Raw genomic sequence first — 25,039 nt, forward strand, 5'->3', positions numbered from 1 at the left:
CAAATATTTATGCGCTAATTCCCATTTCAATAATATCTGTTAACTGCTAATGCCTCGAGTTTATATGCGCAAATTTCAGTGGTTTACCCGTCGATGCGTTTCGTCAAAGTTTATAATTCAATCGCAACTTCTATCGGCGAATTATAGCGAGATGCACGCGCCGCCGATTTTCGGCATTTCCCCTCTTCTCCTCCTTTTTTACAATATAATTTTAAAATCAGTTTTAACTCATGCGTGAGATTGATAATTCGTGAGACACCCGTTGTAACGGTGAGGCGATGACTCAAAGGGGGAGGCTCGCGGTGGTCCGTTGAGACGTTGAAAAAGGGTCTTCTTTGTCCGCGCAGGTGCATGAGGCAGGTTGCAGGCAGAACACCGAAACAGGTTTTTATAAAAACGGTCGAGGTATGAGGGCTGCTTTTTTTAACCTCTCTTCCTCCCTTTCTTCCTCTTCATTTCGAAGGAAATATTTCGCGTGCCCCGCTATTTCTTTCATTCTTTCCTTTCCACGTATTTCAGATCGGATCCCGCGTATATATACGTTATACCCGCCGTGGAAGTGGAGCACTATAAAGGTCTCAAATAACTCGCACTCTCTTCCTTTGATTTAGGGACTCTTCGACTGGAATTAACTCGGAGTTGGCTATAAATTTTATAATATTATGGATGTATCATCTATTTAAGGAAAGACTTTGATTATTGTATACTTTGAAACAATTTGATAATTTTGCAACAAAATTAATTAAGCACTGTAATTAAAAAATTCACTTTGATTACAGGATATTAGCAATATTTAGCGAACATCGGAGGCGATGTATAACGGCGGTTTTGTTCCGCTTAGTAATCACAGGTGCTTTACGACGCAATATCGCTTTGATGAGCTTTTTCGAATCCGATTGTATCGGTCAGTCGCACATGTGTGTTTCGAAACGGCCAGCACAGACGCAAGGACGATTATTAGTTTCGGAATCCCCGACGTTCGGGAACGCCGCAAACGGCATTGCGCCGCTGTATTTGTCCGACCGATCGCGAAATCCAGCATGAGATATAATTCCGAAATAATTGCAGAATTGTAATCAATTTTCGATAATAATAAATCAAACGTGTAAGTCAAACATTTCATTCTTCTTGCACATGTTCGTAACTCTTTTAATCGCCAATAAACTTAGTTAGCGGATAACAAGTAATAAAGAATGTTACAACAATCGAATAACTTCGACGCTTTAATTCATTATCATCCAGAATTGATAATCTATAGAGAATAGTATTTCTTGTAATTAAATGAAATACATTAATTTTCTTATTGTTTTAATCATACGAAATTTGCGAATTTATATAGACTATTTTTTTTAACAATAATAAATTTTGTTTCCCCAAAAAATTTATTCATGCGTATTAATAATTAACGGTTCTTCGGAAAGGTTCAGAAAGAAGAAATTCGGTTAATAAAATTGCGCATGATAAATCGAATTACAACGCGCCGCTAATTCTCGAGCAATTCGTTCGAGAATCCTTTTTTTTTCGCGTTCACCGTAGCTCGCTCGTTTTCTTTTAATAAGCGCACTGCACACCGAAACGGTTCGCCATCTGGACGACGCCGAGATATTTTAATTAAACCCTATTTCCGCGATAATACGTTTTTATCTTGTTCCTTTTCGAGAACGACTTTTATAATTTCGCAAACGGGAAAAGTCACGGCCGCGCGCGGGACGCGACGCGACGCGACGCCGACGCCTCGCGGCGTTGTTGTAATTTGTCCCCTTTATGAACGGCCGATCGTAAAAGCGACCCGACGGGCGGGTGCTGCGCTCGCTCGCTGAATTATTCTACCGAAAAGGGCATTCGTATGCGCGCCATTTTACGACAATGTAAAACCGAAAGTTCACCCTTGGCTGGATGAAAGTTTAATCGAAAACTCCGCATAAAGCTCAACCCAGTCGACATCGAGCGGTACTGGTATCGACATGAATTTATCTCGATATCAATTTAATTACATACCTAAAAATAGACAGGAGACATCAGACAAGACTGAAGTAGTCTAACAATTAAAACAGTGTCCGTATTTCCGTTTTGAAAATATATTTCTGTACCCACTTCTGATTATATCAGTGTCTATTATTTTTGTCGATTGTAATATCGACTGCACTCTCGGGGACGGAGAGAATATTTTTCTTTTTCAAGAGACGAACGGTAATTTGAATAACACGGACTGTTATTCCAGCAAGTTAGCGCTCGCCGCCTTCTTCGCCTCCCGGCGACGACCGCGAGACACGGGTGGGCATGTGAGTTCAATTCACGTTGGGTATTTAGCTAGTTAATCCTAGTGACATCACCGAATCCTTTGAGTCGTTAACAACAAGTCTCGTGCCTCGATTGCGCGCGCGTTGAATACGCGATGCAACAGAACGTTTCATTCATCTCGACGTTGTATAGAGGCCTGAACAAGGCGCATCCCCCAGATCTCATTCATGCATTCTACTGTGCGAGCATGTTCAATTTCTGTCCGTTGTGAATAGAAAGGTGGCTACAAATTTATTAAAACGTGAGTGAGTGAGAAAAAGAGAGAAGAGAAAAAATGGATTATTGAGATATCTTACTACAATGATAAAATGTCCAATATTAAAATATATATCACACGATAAAAAAATTAAATAATGTATCATCAAACGATAAGAAACAAATGTATAAGAAAATTATTACGTTATTTTATTTTATTCAACGTTACGTAAACTGAAATTCTTCCAGTTCGTGACTTTCAAACGTCACTTACTGCCAATGATGTTATTATTGCATAACACGGAATCCAGAATGTTTAGTCATCGGAATAAATCGACGTTCGCGTTTTGTAATATAACGATAAGCGTTATGAGGAAAAATATTTCGAGTATATCTTCTCACGTTCGTCTCTTTAAGTTCGTGATTAAATTATCTGAGGGCCGTTATTGATATCGAACCTGATCTCTCAACTAAGAAGAAACAATTATTTACGAGTCAGCGCGCGGGAAGATTGCAGCGAGTACGATCTATAATACGAGCGATGCACATAAGATGCGCGTAAGAGGAAATAGAGAAAGAGAGAGAAGACTCTGACAGCGAGATTTATTGTATTTCCACGATCGTGAGAGCAATAGAGCGACGACCGTGACGGCGAAATACGGCGAACATCGATGTATTTCAATTACCTGATTAGTAATTGCAATGAAGCGATGTTATAGAATACATATGCACATGAGTGCATGAATGTTCGTTTATGCGAGATGCATATTCGTAATTATACAATAGCGATCATTAATAGTAAACAATTGTTGCATTTGATTATGAGCAAACAATTATTACATATTCTTATTCCATTATATAGAAATTATTGCGCTCCACGTACGTTACTTTGCAATTATAATATAACCGAAAAAAAAAACAGAGATATTTATAATTTCTTTAAATAGAGCACTTTTATACAAAGTTCAATTTTGTATCGAAATCTTTTTTTCTTAGATTCTTTATTAGCTTTTAATTATTGATTGTTATTTTCATTCAAACGATTTCCCAAGCTTTGCGTGCGACGAGCGTCGATTCTGAAGTGGTCTTTGATAACATGGCATTTTTGTCGCAAGGCTTTACCGGAGATAAGATATCGAAACGGATTTTCAGAGCACGACGCGACGGTGCTCCAACGAGACGAGAGTTCGACGAGTTTGCTCCCGCTACGCAAACGAGAGCAGGTGGTACGCTATTTTTCTTATGAAACGGTGTTTACCGATATCGACCGCGCGATCGATATTGCAGACGCACGTCGTTACACGATAAAAAGAAGCGCTCTGTTTATAGACGGTTGGGATATAGCAAACGTTTGCACTGAAAACATGTATTTCAATTACACGCCGATTCAATTAGGCGTAACGTCTCCATCGCGCGATTCTGAGCGAGAATATCACGCGCTCCTCACGTGGCAATTGAACTATTCGGTGCGAAACGCGTGGATTTTATGGCCTAGATAACAAATTGCAAATAATGCTACGTAACAATTCCTAATGTAGTTTATGAGACAAATTTTCAACACAAAGTTTTAGAAGTTTATTCCCGGAATGGAAATTTATTCACTTTCTGTGTCTAGAATACATAACATTTACATAACTTTACAGTAAGCTTTGTACATAAATTTTACTTGTATTAATTTAACGTTAGCACACGTAAATTAATTTAAAAAAAAAATTACATTAATATATGTTTAGAATGTCGCAAGGACTATCTGTACGAAATATGACGCAATTTTGTCACAATAGGGTATCAAATTCGTTTTTTTTTCAAGACCCCTAATAAAAAGGAAAAGATAAGAAAATTGATGCTGGCGAGAAGTTTTCGTAATGCTTTAAACGTGCGCAGTCGCAATTGCAAACTGCGGCGCCGTGTGCACACAATCTTTTATTATCCTGAAAAACACCCACGCGCCCGAGTTTTACTACCTCATTAAGCCTTGCGTCACTTATTACGATCCAAGGATAACCACTGCTGCTCTCGTTCTGCAGGATAATTCACGAGAGTTCGAGAGCAATTTAACGGCGTATTCGCGCTTCCACGGAACAACGAACCCTTTCCGGCGGCGGATTCGGTGATTTTTCTCTGACTCTATCACGCTACGATTACGATACGCTAGTTGTTACAGAAAAAAAATTAAAAATCTGAATTTTATGTTATATTAATGTTATATAATAATACTATGTTATATTAGGATAAATGCTAAAAAAAAAAACATTTTAATAAATTTTTAAAAAATTTGTTTATAATGTATGATGTCCCCCCCCCTTTCTGTCTGTCTGTCTCTTTCTACTCCATTCATAGACTATATTTCAAATTATTACATACAATTAAATTTTTGAGATCCGCAACTTCTTTATTCTTTAAACAATATACAATTGACTAACCAACTGCAAAGTAAGAAAGATAAAAACAAGCCACATATTTTAGATTGTATGTATTCTCGGGAATACAAAACGGAAATCTGCGACTCGCTGGAGAACAATACTTTTTACGATCGACACGAAAACATGACGGAGAAAAAAGAAGACTCCTGGGGTATTGTTAGTTGTGCAAGTTGCTTCGTAATGGAGCGAAACTTCCTGCTGACGATTTACGATGCAACATTTATTTGCGCAGTATCATCACGTACAACGACGGTAGGAAATCTAAATACTTGCAACGCGCAATGATCACGTTGAGATAAATGAAATCGAGATGATAAGCAATAATCGTTGCAATCGAATCGGTATCAAACGGTGCATATTAATGGAAACATCGCCCGGAATTTTATAGAGTGTTGTATGCAATTACAATTTTTTTTTTTCGTTAACGAGAACGTATCACGTATCTTTTTTGATTAAAACCACGAGCAAATACTATAGAAAATACAGGATATATATTAACGTCTTTCCTATCAAAAAAAAATATCTATTTCCTATAAATTTAGTTTAAAATGAAATTAAAAACAATCGACCGCAAAACGAATTCGAAATAGCAATAATGGAAACGCTGGCAGCGAACTATGATACCATTAAAAAGATCCGCCGTGAGGCAAAGCAAATTACTGCGTGCAAGAATCGTAATTAAAATACGCGTTGTGGGTTCCGGAAGCAATAAATGAAGGCAGACGTTTGCTGCGTGTCCGGCATTTTTACCGCCGAAAGATCCGCATTTACGCCCAAACGCAGGGCGTAATTTTCACGGAGTTCTCTCTCTGCCCAAATTTTCCCTCCAAGAGGATCGCTAATTATCGATGTGATGATGGTAACACGCGTTAAGGATCTTTTCTCCCCTCGTCTTCGTCGTCGTCGTCTCTAACGCAACAGCAGGGTCTCGGACTCACTTTTTACGGTGACGATGTCCGTTAAAAAAAAAACCCGCCACGGCTCATTAACTGGCGCCGGTTCGCCCCGTCGCTGGGTTTCCGCGGAATACATTTTTCCCGGGCCGCGCGCGCGCGAACAGCGTAATAACCATAATCAACGCGTATCTCTTTCTCTCTCACGAATAACGGCGCGATAAACTGCCCCGACCACACTGACGCGACGGGCGGTGCGCGGTCGCCGCGGCGGCGTTTTCCCGTCGCCTTTCATCTCGGTTTTTGCCGACAGGCGGCCGGCCACGGCAGGAAAATCTACGATGTGTACGATAAGTCCTCTCTCTAAAGTTTCTTTCGCGGCGTTCGCTCTCCGCGCGTTCGAGTTTATCGTTTCTTGCACAAAACTCTTGAGAAGTCAAAAAACATTGTGGAAGGAAAAAGTAGGTAGGAGGAAAGGGGGGGAGGGGGAGAGAGCGATCTCATTTCAGTAAATATCGAAAATAGGAAGCAATTCAATTTCTCATTGACTTACAAAAAAGTTGACCGAACATTTATCGACGAATATCTTGTATAACGAACGTATATTACGGCAGAGAGGTATTTGAAGGATAATTATATCAAAAAAACGCAAGATGAAACCTAATTACCCTCGAGCCAGTGTCATTAATATGAATGGCGGATACTTTGGTGATTTTTTTTCACTGCCGCTACTAACTACTTAGTATCCAACGAAGTATCTCTCGGTAATTACACTTCCACCTGACGTTGCAACGAACTTTAATGTAATTTACTCTTCGGCACTCTTCTAATTCGCATTTGATATTATTGATTCAGCTTCGGAAGCTACTTTAATAAACTGACCCTTCCGATTTGCGGTACTGTTTCGCTGAAGTGCCGGACGAAGTTCAAACAGTGACGGATGACCGGAGTTTCCGCGGACACGCGCATCTATCGCCGCCGAGCATAGAGTCTCGGCAACGTACCGGAGAAATATTTCCCAGGAGGTTCACGACAAGCGCGCGGCCCGACTCGTGACGTGACGAAGATCCATACAATTACGCAGACGTAACATCAGCCACCATAATTTATATGCGCGCCGGACAGACCGCGACGATGAGACGACACGGAAAAAAAAGGGGGGAAGGGAAAGACGATCCATCGTCGACTGAAAAAAGAACTCGCGATCGAGAGTGACGGCGCGTCGTAATTTACGATGGAAACTGCAAAAGACCCGCTGAACTCTTTATCCGTCGCGACATCACCCGACTCTTTCTTTGCTGCCCCCCTCCCTTCCCCTCTCCCCCCCGAGACTCTTCACGTTTCATTGTTAAAAAAACGCGCGAGATGATCACGCTCGTCGCTCTCCATTCACGTGACGATACCTGTCTCTCTTTCTCTCTCTCTGTCTATTATATGCATTGTACTCTTCGGACGAAAGCAATTCAAACTGAGAAATGTCACATTTAAATTTCTCAACGGTAAAAATATACGCAATGCTAAAACAATGTAATTCTAAAATCGAATACATAAAACATAATATATAAAATTATTCAAATTACCAGCTCGTATTGTAAACAATAGTCAGGATAAGAGGCCAAAGACGAGCGAAATATAGGTGTCAGTTAATCTCTTATCCTGACTAATAAAACTATTCTTTTTTTTTTTGCTAAATTATTTCCACTTATTATATAATTTTTCTAAAGTCAGAAATATATCATAAAATTTAAATGTCTAGAATTGCTTTCCAAATTCTTGAAATTTTCGTGATTATTTCAATATTCGTTGAAAAAAAAACCGAAAGAAGTAATAACACGTTCAATTGATCCAAGTATGCGCCATCATCGGTGCGAGTTTTACTGAGACGTTGTGCTAATCGATCAAGTTCACTGTTTCCAAGTTTATATCGTAGAAAGGAAAACGCGACATGTCTAAGAAGCAGAGTATGTCGTCCAAGTAGGTGCGAAGACTGGAAAGTGAAACGTCGCGACGAACGGTACTTTTTTTTATCATCCTTTCTTTTCGCTCACACGTGGCACGCATACTTTACAAATCATATTGGTGAGCGGAGCAACGGCGCTTGTAAAGTGGAAGGACAAGGTGAAAAGAAGAAGATAAAAAAAGAAAACGGACGACAACGACGACGACGTGTTTCGGAGCGACTCGGAGTAAAACCGGACCGCGGTGAGAAGGAACGCAGGAGAAGACGGAAAGGAAGAAAGAAAGAGACGTCGCGCGACGATGGCCTCGCGGAGAGTCCGGATCATAAACGAACGTGATCGAAACGAAAGGAAAAATACTCGAGAGGAGAAGGAAGAGATAGGAAGGGAAGAGAGGCAGGTCCTCCTTCTTTCGCTGCAATTTGTGCGAGATCCACCGCAGGTAACGGACGAAGAGCCTCCCCGGTCGAGGTCGAACGAGCAATTTTGAGAGAAAAGTGATCTCGCGCGGGGATACGAATAGATCCACGCGGCCTTGACTTACAGGTACCTTTTCCACGAGTTCCTTTTCCTACAGCTTGCACAAAGGCCTACACAGCCGCGGCGTGTATTGTTAGCGGAGGACCCTTTTCAGGAGGGACGCACCATGGGCCCTTCTGAGCGCTTAACAGGTGCGCGAAATGGGTGGTTTGCTCAGGTGCGGCATCGGAGGGCCTACCTACCTCGATTTCAAGGATTTGCCGAGAGAGAGAGAACCCGAGAATGCAAAGATTTCTCGCATTCTCAGACACAAAAGATACGATAAAAGCTATGCGGGATAGCTCGAATAGAATCGTGAAAAATTGCGAATTTTTCTATATATAAAAAAAAGGAAGAATGGATGGATACTACGACGTAGTACGTTACTCGAACGTCCGTTGAGATTGTGGAATCTCATTCTTTCTTTCCTTCTCATTCTTTTCTCTCGAGATGATCAATAATTTTTTAAAATTGTCATCGTTAAATATTCTTTAGGATAAATTTAAATATTCAAATATATTAATTTTGGATAGCTTCCAAATATTATGATAAAAACTTTAGAAGAAAGAAGCAGTGCTAAAAACAAAATTTCTACTGCTAAGAAATTTCTACCAGATCTACATTAAGTTCATTTAAGAAATTAAAATTATAACGATCGGATAAGAATGATATTCTCTCTCTCTCATTTCGTACAAGAACGATTCAAAATGTATACAATTAAATGCGATATACTCCAAATATGTAATCTAAATTTTATATCACAAAAATATATTAATATATATATATATATGTATAACTTTTAAGATAGTTTGAAAATTTCTTTATATCGTTTAAGAAATATCGTACACGATCAAACTTTTCGAGATATGATTCACGTTTATTGCGAATTAGCCAACGCTAATGATTCATCGCTGACGAATTTGAACGCTTCCGTTTGACGTGGTGCAACGAGCGCAATTACACGACAGCGGCCGGACGAATGAATGTGGAAAGTCGAGTCGAGTCGAGTCGAGCACGAATCCTGCGAAAAGTAACGCGTAAGTACCGCCGGAACAAAAGGACGCTCGTGAAATCAAACCGGCCGCGACTGCCGACGGCCGTTAGGCCCGTAGCGGTCGTTTCGAATTTGAACGAACGCGCAACGCGATGCATTGCCGCAGAACGAACGAAGAAACGGAACGGGACGGGACGCGATGCGACGCCAGTGAACGCGCGCCATTTCAAGCTCAAATTCGAACTTGCGACATTGAGAGCGCGCCCGAACTTCGCACACAGAACTTCACATCGAATTCCAGAGTGGCGCGGGCACGACGGTTAAACCACCTGCTGAGTGCACTCGCGTGCCTTGCCCGTCTCGCGTTTCCCTCTCACTCCGTCTATCCGTCTCTCTCTCTCGCGCGCCTTCTACACCGAGGTGCGGCAAACGGTACCGTAACGCGAGCGATCCCGTGGGAAACCATGTGCGAGATTCCAACCGACAGACACGGGATTCCTGCGCATACCGGCGCGTTGTCGCGCGACGGATACTTTTGCTCCGACATACCTGTTAGCTGCAGCAGCAGAACGGCGATCGCCACGCAGGTGGAACGCTGCTCACGACGGGCTGCCATCGCGACGTTGATCGCTGCCTATCTTCACTCTCCACCGGCAGGAAGACAGTCCTCACACCACACCGTTTCTTTCCGTTCTATTCCGTTCTCTTTCTCTCCTTATTTCTCTCGCTGCCGTATTTTACCGTTCACACTGACACCACACCGCGACCGCGCGCGACTTTCCCGAAACTCACCGATCCGATCGACGCGGGGGGATCAAGCGGCGCGACGCATTCGAGCGATCCAGGCGACTCTTCGATCGACTACGATGGAACGTCGCTACGTCGCGCTAGCCTATCTCGAACTGTGGCGAGGAGCGCCGCTCGCGCGCTCGGCACGACCTTCGGCCGCGCTCGGCCGTTCCCGGCCGCTCACGTGACTCGGCCGTCTCCGTCGGCACGCAGGCAGGCAGGTACGCGGGCCCGTGTCGCCGCGGAAGGAGGGATAACGTGACGCGCGTTTCGTTTCGCGCGCGCGAGACCTTCCGAAACCTTTCTGAATCCTGTAACCACGTTTCTCCCCGAACTTCGACGACATCCTCGGGATTCTCGGGAACGTAAGTTCATTTCGTATTAATTCCGACGAGCGCGTACTAAAAATTCGACTTGAAAATATAATCGCGGGTTAAAACACAAAAATGGCGAATCGCGAAGCTGTCGCGTCCCGAGCGTATACGCGGCGCATCGCGGATTATTCTCCAAGTATCGCTCGAGTTGTACAAGTCGCGTACGAGGCGTCGCTATTTATTACTCGGATTAAACGCGCCCGCGCGTTAGCTCTACATTTTTCACAGGTACGAGGCCCAATATTGGACGCGCTACCCCTCCATATATCGACTTTTCCTAGATCGACCATTTATCTTCCCTCTTCCCCGCGTACGTCGTTGCATCGTACGCTCGTAAACACGCGGGCGTAACACTTTCCCAAACGAATATAAATCTCTCGGCGGCGAGGGATTTTTGTTTATAGGATATATGTATATATACAGCAATCTTGTTTCGGGAATTTGTTTCGCTCTATGCTCTGCCCGCATATGCAAAAATCGGCGATTTATGGCACCGGCTTATCCAGTCGCCGCGCCGGTGTAAGTACACGTACACGCGCACGCCGCACGCATCGGATGCGCACGTATACAAACACGTATCTCGTTGCAATGTACTGTGATAAAAATTTGAACACTATCTAATCTGTTTGACAGGACGACGCGCAGCAAGATTGATAGACTTGAGAACTGAATAACTCATTGGCTCATTAATTTCAGGAAATGTGGTGAATTAAAATGATTATATACCAACGGAAATGAAGTATATAACGTAATATTAATTCTAGAGTAAGTTTGAATGACGATTCAATTTAGATTTACTTTTAATAACATTGTTGCGGGAAATTAATACCCGGAACTCGACACGTGCGAGTATTATACCCCTCTTTCGTCGCTATTATGCCACGTGCCTTAAATGTCGTCATTTAGCGAATAGAATCCCTTCCCGCCGTCGCGAGATTTATGGCACGCACGGCAAAGGAGCTTTCCTCGCGCATCCGACGATCGTCGTCGTCGTCGTCGTCGTCGTCGTCGTCGTCGTCTTCAGCTAAGATCCCGAAGATTGATAGCGTATCTGTATCGCGTGCTGTATATTCACGCAAATATTGCCACGCCGGCGTTAATGATAGGCCCGTAATTACGACTCTTGTGTATATACAATTACTCGGAGAGCTTACGGCGCGCGAAAGGAGCGGCTTATTCTGAATTTACACGGAGACAAGCTCGATGGAAATAGGCGGAAAATCGGGTTCGCCGCATTCTGCTGGAGAAAGGACGACAATCTTATCTGGGACAGGAAAGGTCTGAATTCAACTAAAGTATCATATCTATCCGAGCGCATAAAATCGCCAAGCGGAACTTTATTCGGAGATCTCTTTTCTTTTCTCCAGAGCGAATCTATATTGCTACGTTTATTATGAGAATTCCTTGAACCCATTGTGCTAGATATATCGATCCTGGATTCATCCCGTTACGCGTATCGTCATGGCCGAAACTCGAAGGTGATGCTGCTCCGACGCAGCCACGAGTGTCCCTCCTCTCCAGCTTATTTCGAGAAGTATACAAACTCCATCGTCGGTTACGAGGTCTCCACCTCATCCTTCTCTCAAGAGGGCCGTCCTTTTTCAAATAAACTCGCCGACCCTCGCGTGCCCCTCACGCGGGTTGGACCCTCGGTCTTTCGTGTCACGGGGCGAAAACGTAGTTGTGTCTTATGATGATGATTCTGAGAGACGAGGAAAAAGCAGAAGGTGCAGACAAAGTGGGCGCCTCGCTTGTTTATCATTTGTCAGCGGTCTATTTGCGCCGAAGCGTGAACTATACAATCTTGTGGACACAGAGAACAGTCTCACATCTTTTTCCTGCAACGTGAAGTCAACGTGACACTCACGTTGTCCTTTGTGACGTCTGTCGTATTGATCGATCGTCTGGCAATAAAAAGGACTGTGCTCGTTAGGGGACAATTGGCGCGGTTAAGTCGAAAATTGAACGTCATTTTTATTAAATTCCTGGGGGAAAATAGAGCTGTCGTGGGAGCATCATTATGTCACGAATATCGCACGCCGTAAGCTTTCGATTTCCAAGTAATTATATACAGGAGAGACATAATTATGAACCTATCGTTAATGCCGCGGCAACATTTGCGTGAATTTATAATACAGAGAGGTCAATTAATCTTCGATTACTGCCGCGCGAAAGGTCATGCAGAATTAATTAAATGCTATCCACGATTATCCACCATTATTTTAAAGTTTATCTCCGGCATTGTTTACAATTCATTAGTAAGAAACTTAACGCGCTTCTTGCGCGACTAATTCGGCAAAACGAGCCCGCGTCTGTTAAGATGATAGATCGTAATTCTTGCGCGACGCCTGCTAAAACATGGCGTTAAGGTTTTATCGTCTTAAAGCTGCCCTAGAAAATCTGTCACGCTATTCACTGGTTTTCTGACGGCTTAGCAAGCCTCGAAAGTGGATCTCGTTTCACCAAAGTGCGCCACTCTTTTCATAACGATGAATATTCCGCGGCATCGCTATATTTTAATAACAAAATTGAGTATAGCAATTTAATAACTTTGTTAACAATATTTGTGAAGCTTTGGAATATTCGCAATACAATTCTTTCTGCGTTCCAGTATCGTAAAAATAACATGAGAAAAAAAAGAATAACAGATGTTTTTTCGATAAACTAATTTCTATATATAATATCAAATTATTTCAAAAATTTCTTGCAGATTATTATATATTTTTTAATTGAAAAATTATTGAATTTTTTAAATCAAATATAAATCTAGTAAAAAAATTTATTTCAAAAATTCTTTGCAGATTATTATATATTTTTTAATTGAAAAATTATTGCATTTTTAAAACTAAATATAAATCTAGTAAAAAAATTGTTGAAAAAGAGAAATTACATTGATAAGTAATTTAATTTTCTTATTATTCAATTATTCAATTTATTTTATACATTTATCTCTCTTATATTTATTTTGTATATTTATTTTTATGATAAAGTATACGGAAAAATATGCAAAAACATTTTTTATGACCATGAATTCTTGTGCTTTCTTTAAAATTAATTCGTCAACAAAATTGACTGACCACGTTTCCCTTGCCTTCTAATTGTTTCGTTCAATCTTCCGTTGCCGCGTTGCACCGACAGGGACTAATAAATACTCTTGCTAGATCATCAATTCTCGCATATACGTTGGGACTAAAAGAGAGATAGGGACTAGAAGAGGACAAGTCAAAAAAGTGGATGCCCGAGACTGGAACAAGAGCGACGGAGAAAAATGTTAGAGAACGAGCCATGCTAAATAATGCCTCGAAACGCTTGTATCTTTCATCTACCAGGTTTACGAGCGAGCCGGTTATTAAACACTTAAATCTTCCTCGGTGCACAAAATAAAAAAAAAGCGATGCCAAAAGCCCGTAGGAACAATAAGCGGGAGGAAAAGGAGATGGGAGATGCGAGAAATAAATTTATGAGAGACAGCGCGATGCGTCGTTCCTGCTCCTCTTCAAAAGCGACTGCCGCTAAACTAAATATTTATTCCACGATCTTCCGACGACGACAGCCTCTGGACGATAAATAAATAGAAATATTTCGTTTCATCGAATTTTCGATTCACCAATTGCCGTTGCTGAGCTGAGATATACCGAGAGCTCGCCGTTCTCCGATTTTAATATGCAATCGAGTCTTTGCATTGACACAAGCAAGCGATAGAATTCCAGATACATTTATAAGAGACACATTTGAAAGACATTAGAGTTCCAGATACATTTGAAAAAAAACCAACGAGCAAAATTGTCCTAGATTCCTAAAAAAGAGTGTAAAAAAATACGAATGCATATGAATTAGATTTTCGAATGTTAGTAGATATTCAAAGGATTACGGAAATGAAAACTGTCAATTTCCAAGCTCGAAGTCCAATTCAGATCATGATGGGAGAGTTTGCGGAATAGAATGGTTAAATTCGGAAACCTCATTCGTGACGCATTCTGTTCTGTATTCTAGCCTAAATCAGATTTTCAATTCATGCAGACATTTTTTTCTCTGCGTATTTTTGTATTCAACAAGAAAAATGTATATTCTTTTCCAAGTACATTTTTGAAATATTAAATTAATTGTACATCTCGCGTGTTACGTATGTACATGTCTGTGATATCCACAAAGTGTTTATTTACGCTTTGTACGAAATTATATTTACATACAATTACTGGCACACGACAAGGCTTTCTCGTGTAAAAAAAGGGAAAACTTCTCTGTCGGCGTAGGAAGGAAGAAGGGAGGAAGAAGTAATAGGAATACGAAAGAAAGCAAGGGCGAAATGAATGGTCGCGATGAATCATTCTCGGTATCAATCTTCGGGAAGGCAACTGGAAAGAAAGTAGATGAAATAGTACCTTTTACGAGGTAAAGAGAGTGGTGGAGGGGGGAGAGGGAGAGGAGAAAAGAACAGACGCAGCTGCTTGTGATTTTATCTCCGTGGAAAATTTGGATTCTGCCGACGGCGATTTAAAGATGCGCCTACATCTTCGCGTTGCAACGCCCGCCGCGTTTCATATTCGACGCTCGCGTCACACTGCGGCATTATATCTCCCCGAGAAGTCGAGACAGCTACCTCGGTACCTCGGTACTTCCGCCTAACTCGATTCGCGAGCGGTTTGCGATAACAACGATTAATTGTTCCCAAACAAATACAAACGGCCCTTGTATATTCGCCATGGCAATTTCGCTGCATCGATCAATCTCATCTCGCTGAACCGCTTACACGATTAAACCGCCAACAGGTGCGCGCTTTGCATCCAAGGCGCGCTATCGTGTCGACTGTAATTCGGTCGATCATCGATAGGGCGGAGGGTCGGGATTATGGTCGGAGGACCAGAGCGGAGAAGAGCGAAAAGGGGAAGGTCGTGCCGAGACTTGGAAACTGAATGATGAATCCGATTCTATTCGTCCGCATTTCCTCTTCTCTCACTTTCGCCATTTCCACTTCTATGTCCTCTTTCTCTTTCGTACCTTCGTCCGGCGCGCGTTGCGGCGTTTGTGTTTGTACACGTTCAGTCTGTGCGCGTACGCGCCTTGGTGTTGGAGCAGGTTCGCCGGCGCCTGAAAAGCAGGCAGCCAGGCGGGCGCCGCCGTCGCTCGAAAGGGTTTCGCCTCGTTCCACCGACGAGAACGGCGGCGTCTGTCGTCGCCGTTCATCCGCGAGCCGGAGCGGGACAGATAAAACGAGAGCGAGGGCGGGATAATACGGAACACCGAGCGCACCGAGGAACGAGTGCGAGAAAGGCAGAGAGACGGAGACGGTGGCAGAGAGGCCGGGAAGGAGAAGGAGAGGTTGCTCCGTCGATGCACGCCTCGGAGACCGTATCGTGGCAAGGCAACAGCCTGGAAGACGACACCCCGGCAACGTCCTCGTCCTGGCCTGGATGGAAAGGCCGGTCGACTGCTCGGAAAGAAAGAGGCGAGGCGTCCCCCGGTGCTGTTTTTTGATGCCGCCGCGAACCGCGCGCGCCACAGGGATATGAAAAGCGCCCGGAGGCTGGGCAAAGTACGCGAAACTCGTTAACGCAACAGAGGTAAATACACGAGAGGAGAGCGCGGCTGGAAATAAAGAGGCGGATATGCGTTTCAAAGGGGGCTCGTTTGATGTCGGCGTGTTTACTGGGAAATAAGCGCGATTACTGTTCAATCGTCAAGCAAAGATTAATACGTGATACCGCTATCGTCATAATTTTAGTTACTGACTGAAAATATGTTATTAATTAGTAGCATTACGGAATATATCTACACGTTGTTTTAATTCCGATTCAGAACTGCAGCATATGTTCATGAATTTCGTTTCATTTTCTCTGGTATTACTTTTTTTTTACAGAAATATCTTATACTCTCTATATCTAAATATTAAAACTCTACGCTTTATTAAAAAATATCTATACTTTATTTGAGTTTGGTTGAGATTAAATGTACTCTCCTTGATCGATTAGACAAACAGCGTGCAATCAATACGTGATCAAATAGTCCAATATTTCCACTTATATAGAAACCTACATATACGTTGCTAACGACATCGTTTTCTGTCAGTTGCCGCCATGAACTAGAAAATAAATTGCATCAGCGGTTATGATAGCATTCTATTGGTTTGTCGAATCGTTTTCGTCGATCAAACTTCGTAGCGCAATATTTCAAAGGTAAGGTATAGCATTATGGTACAGTCCAATAATACCGCGGACAAATCGTTCGATTTATCGTCACTTTTATTATCAGTTTCGACATCTGCGAACTTACTAATCGCGCGATACACATTTTCTTCATCCACTTAATCCCATCACTTATCGGAGGATTTTCATATCAATAGGCGCATACGTATGGAGTCCCTGCCGTCGTTAGAATTCCAAGAAAGTCGGTTTCGATTCCGTTAGATAAGTAAAGGCTGAGTGCAATCTTAACCGCGAGTTCCCAGGAGGAAATGAGAGGCAAGGAGAAATCGAGCCCGAGTTTCCGTGGAAAGGCGCGAGGCGCGACAGGGGGGTGCTTCTCCCGCGGTAACGGAGTTACATTTATTTGGTCCCCCGAGCAGGAAGGTGATATTTTTCCAAGGGGGGAAACTTTCAAACGCCGACGGCGTGACTGCTTCTTGCCGTAAAAGGGCGGCATTGTGTCCACGCCTCTCCCGGTTCCTCTCTCGCCCTCTCGTTCTATTTTGCGGAGGGATATCACTTTGTCTCACCTCTCTCTCTCTCTCTCTTCTTCCTGGCGAGAGAGTATAAACACTTTGCGACGGCCGGAAGGCAGAAGTTTGGTCTGAACGATGCCACGGTAAAGGAGGGGGGGGTGGAGGGGGGACGAGAGCGTGGCAGAAAGAAGGACAGATGGATTTATTTCTCGTTCGTTTCGCGTGCGCCCCCGATAAGACGAAGGAGACGTATGAGGGCCCGTAAAGCCCGAATGTCCCTCGTAACTTACTGATTGACGAACCGCAGTCCCAGATCTCGGGGATACGAGGAGCCGCGTTACCGAGGAGAACCGAGGGCGGACTCGCAAATTCGCTTGGTTGCTGCAAAATTTCTTCCAGGACACGAAAAGCGCTCACTTATTTAACGCACGAGCCTCCCGCAGTCGCGGCACGACCGCGACGTCTCGCTCCGTTCGTGGAATACTCGTGGATTAAAACCGTCGCCTTACATGAAGCTTTACGTGATATTTAAACGAAAAATTACGCTGTCAGGCCGACGAATTATGGTAATTCGCGGATGAAAAGAGGATGTTCGGAGAAATTCAACGCGGAATAAGGCGGGCTGCCGGTTAATATGAAACGGCTTGAATAATTTAAACCGCGAAGGCCGCTTCGCCGCCGCGCCGCAGCTTCCTAAAAATGGGTTCGCCCATTTGTTTCATTTTGAATAACCGCCTACCGTTTTCCAGAGGCGTAAACACACTATATTGAATTTTATGTTGCGTTTTGTAGGGCTACGCCGGGAAAATGAAGCAAGCGGGATACATAACGGCTTTTCACGATAGACAATTCTTTCTGCCTCAATATCGAAGGGCGTAATAGTGTGTATATTGAAGTTTTATGAAACGAATGAAAAGGAAATATAATCTTACGCATATAAAATATTCTGAAATTCGCATATAATGCTTATTACTTGAGTTTATGATTAATTAAAAGCTTCTCTCTAATATTTATATCCGTTTTAACTCTTAATAACTAAATTCTGAAATTTAATTTTATTTTCAATAGGAATTATTAAAGCGATCATAAATTTGTTCAGAAAAATCACAGATTGTTTGTGATAAATAAAACTGCTGTGACGTATTGACTTCTCGATTTCTCATTTTTTATCAAATATTGTAATCGCACGTAAGATAATGGTATCGCAACGGCTCAACTGTTACCGGATATTTTTTCGGTGCTGATAGGAAAAATTCGACATACTCCGTGTGTGTACACGTTATTCAATGCAGCCGACTGTTTATCGCAAATTTAATACGCTCGCGATATCAACTCGAGTCTGCGATTTGAATTCAGTAAATATTATCGTTACGAAGTAATGTGCTTTAGCTCGAGACACGCCATGGGCCCGATGCTGATGTATGGTTCTGAGAAGCGTGCAGACTGCAGAGTGCAACTGATAATTAACGGTTCATTCGAACGCGCATAACCGCCACACGAGTTGACGTTGACGGATCGTTCGTGATGACGAAATATTCATTCGGATAAACTTAACGGATTAATTTTGCGGATAATTGAGGAAAAGACACGCGGTTTGACATCCATTTACGATGAGAATTGCGCATTTGAAACATGATAATTGCGCGTTTGAAATACGTTAATTATCGTACTGCGTAATGCGTCTTTATTTCAGTGTCCGCAATTCCGTTCGCTTATCGTGAATATTCGAGAGAATGGAAGACAGAGGGAAAAGGGAAAGAGAGGGACAAAATGGCAATAAATCCTCGGTTAGGAGCAAACAATTTCGTAATGCGAATATTCTGTCCTTCGTTCTCTCTCTGTATTATGCGGATCGTGAGAGGAATCATAAATCAATATTTTAATGAGGATGTATTTAGAATTAACTAATTACAATATCATTTTATCACGTGTATTATATTATCATTTATAACGATAATATCTCTTTTAGAAGAAATTTACAGATGAATTTACAGATATTTTTTTTTAATATTTTTAATTAATATTTTCACAAGCCTCACGTTCTGGACTCGAATTTGGAATTAAATTAAAAGCTTTTGGTCACATCTCCCACAGCGCGATTTAATAATCGAAATAAACGAAGTAATCTTCGTTTGTATCTCTACTACGGCTTGTATCTCTCGTGTCGTTCTTACATCTCCTCGTATTGCGACCCTTCGTCTTCGAGGATGCCACAGAGAGATACGGCGACGGCCGGACATATGCATCGGACGTACAGCCCGATGGCGAGACTTGGCAGATGGAATCGACGCGGAACGTTACACGTTCGCGGCACAGGCGCATTGTGTCGATCCTAATCCGATTACACGGCCCATTGAAGTCAGAAGTGCGATCTTTTAAAAGGGGCTAACGTAATGCGCTTGTTAAACGCCGCCCGCGGAGAGAAGGCCGCGCGGAACGGAGACGAGGATCGATATTTTCCGCGACGTGCTCCCCCGGCGGTGGAACACAGCGGTGGGCAGAAGGATACGCGTTGCCAACACAATCCTCCGCCCCCCCCCTCCCCTCCCCCTCGCCGTCGGCCAGATAATCTGGCGGGAAGCTCGTTACCCTCGTTGCCGCTCGTATTGCGGAATTACCGTGGTCCTCGAATTTGTACCGCGAGCGAAACCCTCTCACCCTTGGACACTACTGAAACCGCTATCTTTACTGGTTGCGGCCGGAACGATACGTACAAAAGCATCTCGAGAGCCGCATCCTCTCGCCGCGCTTATCAATACAGCTATACCGCACGAAAAACCTCGCGGCGTAAATCCCTGACGAAGGTTTCCCGCGTATCCCACGTTCCCTCGATACTGTAAAACGTGCGGCTTTCGATATATCGCGAAAGCTGCTCATGCGCCATTTCTGATCATCCCGACATGGTTTTATAGCTGACAAAAATATTTCTATAGAAAGATATCTTTTACATATTATATGATACGTGTATATTTGCACAAATAAAGAAGAATTTATTTTTTAGCAAACATGCACTGCAAGCGTCAATATTTGAAAATTTTAATAAAAGTAAACAAAAATTGCGTGTGTGACTTATTCAAACAAATATTATTCAAATAACTGCCATTAAATAATATTTTAATATATAAACGATTCCTTTTATTTCTGTTTTATATTTTATACGCGCAATTGATTTTTAATATTACAATGTTTTCATTAAAATAAATCTTTCTTGTTAGTTGGCTCTTGTTTTATTTCGGATTTTTTTTTGTAGTGCACTGAAATAATGAAGCAGTTGTTTTTTTTTACAAATATTTTTATTAATAGTCACTCTTTAAATATTTGTTTCAGAAGCATTCAATAGTGGTCACATGGAGTTTGTGCGAGCCAAAACAACAAAATTCACCTTGAAATCAGTGCGTGTTTGTAATCCGACAAGGTAAGCAGATAAAATATCGCACGAACGTCGTAAATATATGATAAAGATGAGAAGCTATATTTTGCGTTGGGCTATCTGCTAAATGCTTTGCTGTCATAATTGGATCTCCCCTTGTACATTAGCTGCGAACACATTTTCTCGTTTGCAACGCAACGCCTCGGGCGTTGCGGAACACTGGCTTTTCCATTCTTTACTATTTACGATGCAAAATAAAAACAGATTCTTGACATTCTACATATTCAATTTGCCGCTTTTAGTATTTTGTTCTTTTCATATTAAACCTTTCTTTTATAAGCGACAATCTCAACGGTAACAATTCTCCTCTGCAGAGAATTGAACCATGTGTATGTATGTAATTTCAACGGTCGATTTTTAATTTCTCGTATTTTCAACAACGGTGTTTGGTTAAAAAAAAATCAATTTAGAGAGTAAATTATAACTATTGTAGTTAATGGTAAAAGTTATTTCTTAAACCATTTTAATAAATTATTGATAAATGTACTAGAAGGAGCGATTCTTCTCTTTAAATATCCCATCTGTCACGGAGGAATGCATAATGCTGTTAATAGTCGAAATAACTACTTTCTGTAGATTCTTTCGTTCGCCTTTTACTCAAATTAAAGTCCATTTAATCGAATCTGATAGGAGTGCAATGGCACACGCGGCTGTGCTCAATTTTAATATACAAATGGAGCCAATATACTCTAAAAGAGATAATTGCATTAGGCCGAGTCGATACCGATGCTCATAATTCAAGAACCCATTGCCCATCTATTTAGGACGTCCACGAGCGACGTGGCGACCCTTTATTTAAGTGTACGCCGCCCCCCTCTGGCGCGCTCGCTCCGTGTTCCTCCATCCGCGACCGATCGAGAACCGTCGAATAAATGATCGACGAAACACGGGAGAGGAAATTTATATCTCATTTACTCGATATATATACCTTCCCTTAAGTACAAAGTGCGCCTTTCATCTCCCTATTTCACTTGCGAACGTTGCCACGCGCATGTGTGTACATACACCGATAAACGCGTAAGTGCCATTCGCGCGAAAGAATTTAATGCTGAAGACGCATGACCCAAATTTACGCGACAAGGGAAATAGTTGGGGAAAGTATCGTAATTTTGTACGTGCTCGCTAAATGGACTCGTAAATAATTTATACATTTAATGTACACTGATTTAATACATATTTCGAGAAGCTTTCTTTCTTGTAGGTATATTAAAATCTGTCTGACTGATTCTCCTCCATATCTTTCGCATATCTAGGTACATCTTTCTCGTAATGTCAAAAGTTCTTATTTAAAAATAAATTGTATTAATGGAAGTTTAAAAATGAAAGATTTCGTAATGAAAAAATGGTAAAGTTTTTACATTTCCGAGTTAAATTCAGAGTATACGTATTACTGTTGCCATAAGAGACATAACGCCGACGGACGAAACTTTATATTTGCTTTATAAACATTTTCCTTTTACTCTCGTAGAAATGTTTGCGAATGCAATAGGACAGGACAGAAATGCGGAATAATACGGAAAATCTCAATTCCCAACGGAAATTTCTCAAGTGCACTTTGCCACACAATAACGCGTACAACTACAATGTGCAATGAAATCCTCACCGTTATAGTGTTGCAGTTGAAGTGCAATTGTAGTTTGCACTTTAAGCATGATGAGAGTGGTAATAATAAAAAGCGCAATTCATGTAAAGTATTTACGTATTTTAACAAAGTTCCCATTGTATTGCAGCTGCAGAGAGTTTGTTTTGACTGATAACATTGCGTGTGCACGCACAAGTACAGTAGCTCGACCAGAGTGATGTTTACTAGATAAAATACTTACTTTTACTTTACAAAATTGTATGACGAATATTAAACAAATACATGTAGGAAATACATATGTGCTCTTGGATCGTGTATATATATATATATATATATATATATTTATATTTATATTTATATATATTCAGCATCGAATATAAAAGATATATTTGTTATTTCTCTATAGAATATTACGTTAATGTTCTTTCTCCGTTACAAATAAAGAATCATATCCGCGATTGTTTGAAAAACACAGGCTGAAAGGATTAAGTTAAAACACATTTAAAAACGGTTGGTTACAAATTTGTCTCGTTAAAACTCCCCGTCTCTCTTGTCATTCGCGTTACGAGTGGCAGCAGCAGTTTTATCCTTTTACGAAGCATGAAAACCCTCGCGACGATCTCTTTAACGGGGAAACACCGTGCGCTGGCTTGAATCCCGTTTCGGGCCGAGAGCGGGTGGCTCGCAAAAAGCGCCCGCCGCGTATTTTCCACGGCGATCTCTCGCAGAAGTCCGGGGTATCCTGGCAACCGGCGACCCAGCCGGCGCGGCGCGGCGCGACGCGGCTGGACCACCTCCAAGGACAACGATTCTGGGTTAACGTCGCGAATTCGTGCCGACGCCACTTTCTGAGACAAGCCTGACGAATTGGCTTTGAAGCTAACACCGTTGCCAGCGAATCGATTCACCCGTTTTGCGGCGATGTTACCATAAAGGGATATCCCGAAGGAGATAAAGCCCGGTGGTGGTAAGGCGAATAAAGGGCTGTGAGCGCGTTTGCAAATTTTTCAGGTCGAGTCGACGTATCTTGCGAACGCGTCGTCGATTGTGGGCGGGCGAAATGTTATTGCGCGGCGGGGTTAGCAACCCTTTCGCTTACCCCCGGGACGACGATGTGGCGCGCGGAACATCGCAAATGCGAAGCAACGTCTTAGAAAAGTCTATAGAAAATGTATACGAACGTGCATGCAGTCACGTTTACGTATTTCTCGAAAGAAGGCCTGAAAAGCAACTTTCGCCGGCGAAGGTAACATTCAAGTCGAGCTATCAAATTAATCTTCGATTACTGTACTGATCGGGCGACGTTGGCAATGTCGGCACGAATATTTCATGTATCGCTAAGCATCGGGTATAGAAACTGTCGCGTATAAAGAATATACGCGCGGAATTGTAGATCGCGTGGAAACGGGTTTTTAAGTCATTATATACCGAAAGATATCGAATTATTGTGCGAAACACTGCCAAGTGATTAACTGCACGTTAAGGCGCATAGACGGGGGAGGGTACGAAACCACTGACCTTTCGTTACAGCTCGCACGTAACGACTATATTTTTAACGCCGCTCCCGGCATACCGCTCCACGTATTTCGCATTAGAGCGAACTTTGCACTTTAATATAACCATTACGTTGTCATTGTTCGGTAATATTTTCGACATCTCCCGCAATTGATCATCCGGGGATGATCGATTCCGTCCTCGATCGATTCGCGTATTAACCGAAATGCGATGGAGCGCGTGTATTACGAGATTTCAGACCATTATCTTTCGACCCAGATACATACGTACGTACGTTAGGCGGGGGGCATTCATGCCGACGGGGTCACTGATAAATGTAGCGTAAGCGGAAACATCGATGCCATAAGGTCTGGCGCGCGTTAACAGCGCGCCCGGCGTCCGCGTGCGGTATGCGCCTAGATCGTCCAGACCACCCGGTATATATATTATATTTGTTCAAGGCCGATGCGCTTAATGCCGTGCCTGCGTAATAATTCGTATAATACGCAGCAATATGCTGCAGTATTGTTTGGGCCGATCGGAGAGAGCGGGATCCGTAGGGGTGGGACGAGGCGGACGGTTGGAGAGGGATATAAAAGCGCCATGGGTGGATCACGAAGCGGAATTATGGTGCGTTCAACCTGCGGAAGGGTAAATTCGACAGATGCAACCAAGATATCGATTAGGCGGGACAACTCGCGTCGCGCGTTATACGGCTACGCCGTTATCAGAGCTGACCGATGTACCTATTTCGCCTTTTATTCCGACAACGAAACTTTCGCGGATATATACCTTCTAACTTTTGCGGCATCGTCACGCGCAATAAAACGACCGTGGTGCGTGTGCACGGTTTGGAGAGAAGGATTTGAACGACGTGTTTGGAAAGTTCCGCGGATGCCCGCCCGTCATTGTATTGCGATCGACGTGTGTAACGCTGAACGGGGAAATTTTTACACGAGGTGAAACACCCCCCGTAGCTTTGTGTATAATTGGAAGCACTCGATAGGCTCTTTAACGCTACCGAAAGGGTCAAGTGATCGTTGAATAATGGAATAACGATCATTGAGATGTGTCCTCCTCCAACTCCGCTCGCATGTAGCATTCGTGCACGAATATCGGTGTTCATTTGCTATTGAAAACGGTCTCCCATGCGTTATTGTGCGTATGTATGTCACGTTGTTGAACGGCCGTGGCTTTGCAACATGTTTTCTAAAATCTTCTTCAACATATTATATTATCATCAAACGAACAATGAAGCGATGATACGTTAGTTCGAGGTTCTCATACATAAAATTTTAAACGCATACAAAAAAAAAAGAATAAGAAGGAAATAATTTTAATTTCATAGCATTGTGCGATCGTTCTCGTCGAAAATATTTTCAAAAGTTTATTGTCCAAATTGAATCTATTAAATCTAGGTATATAAATA

General features: G+C 42.4%; 1 protein-coding gene across 5 annotated transcripts in view; it reads right to left on the reverse strand.

Moving 5' to 3' along the window:
• LOC105452681 (fasciclin-2) overlaps positions 1-10,183 on the reverse strand; it is a 93,021-nt gene extending 82,838 nt beyond the window's left edge. For all 5 annotated transcript variants that reach the window (XM_011694016.1, XM_011694015.1, XM_011694017.1 and 2 more), the window contains exon 1: positions 9,833-10,183. In XM_011694016.1, coding sequence (XP_011692318.1) covers positions 9,833-9,899 — 67 coding nt within the window. In that variant the 5' untranslated portion in view covers positions 9,900-10,183. The remainder of the gene's footprint in view (positions 1-9,832) is intronic.
• Positions 10,184-25,039: the final 14,856 nt, after the last annotated feature.

The sequence above is a fragment of the Wasmannia auropunctata genome, unplaced genomic scaffold (genome assembly GCF_000956235.1).
Source record: "Wasmannia auropunctata unplaced genomic scaffold, wasmannia.A_1.0 LD336026.1, whole genome shotgun sequence".
Lineage (NCBI taxonomy): Eukaryota > Metazoa > Arthropoda > Insecta > Hymenoptera > Formicidae > Wasmannia > Wasmannia auropunctata.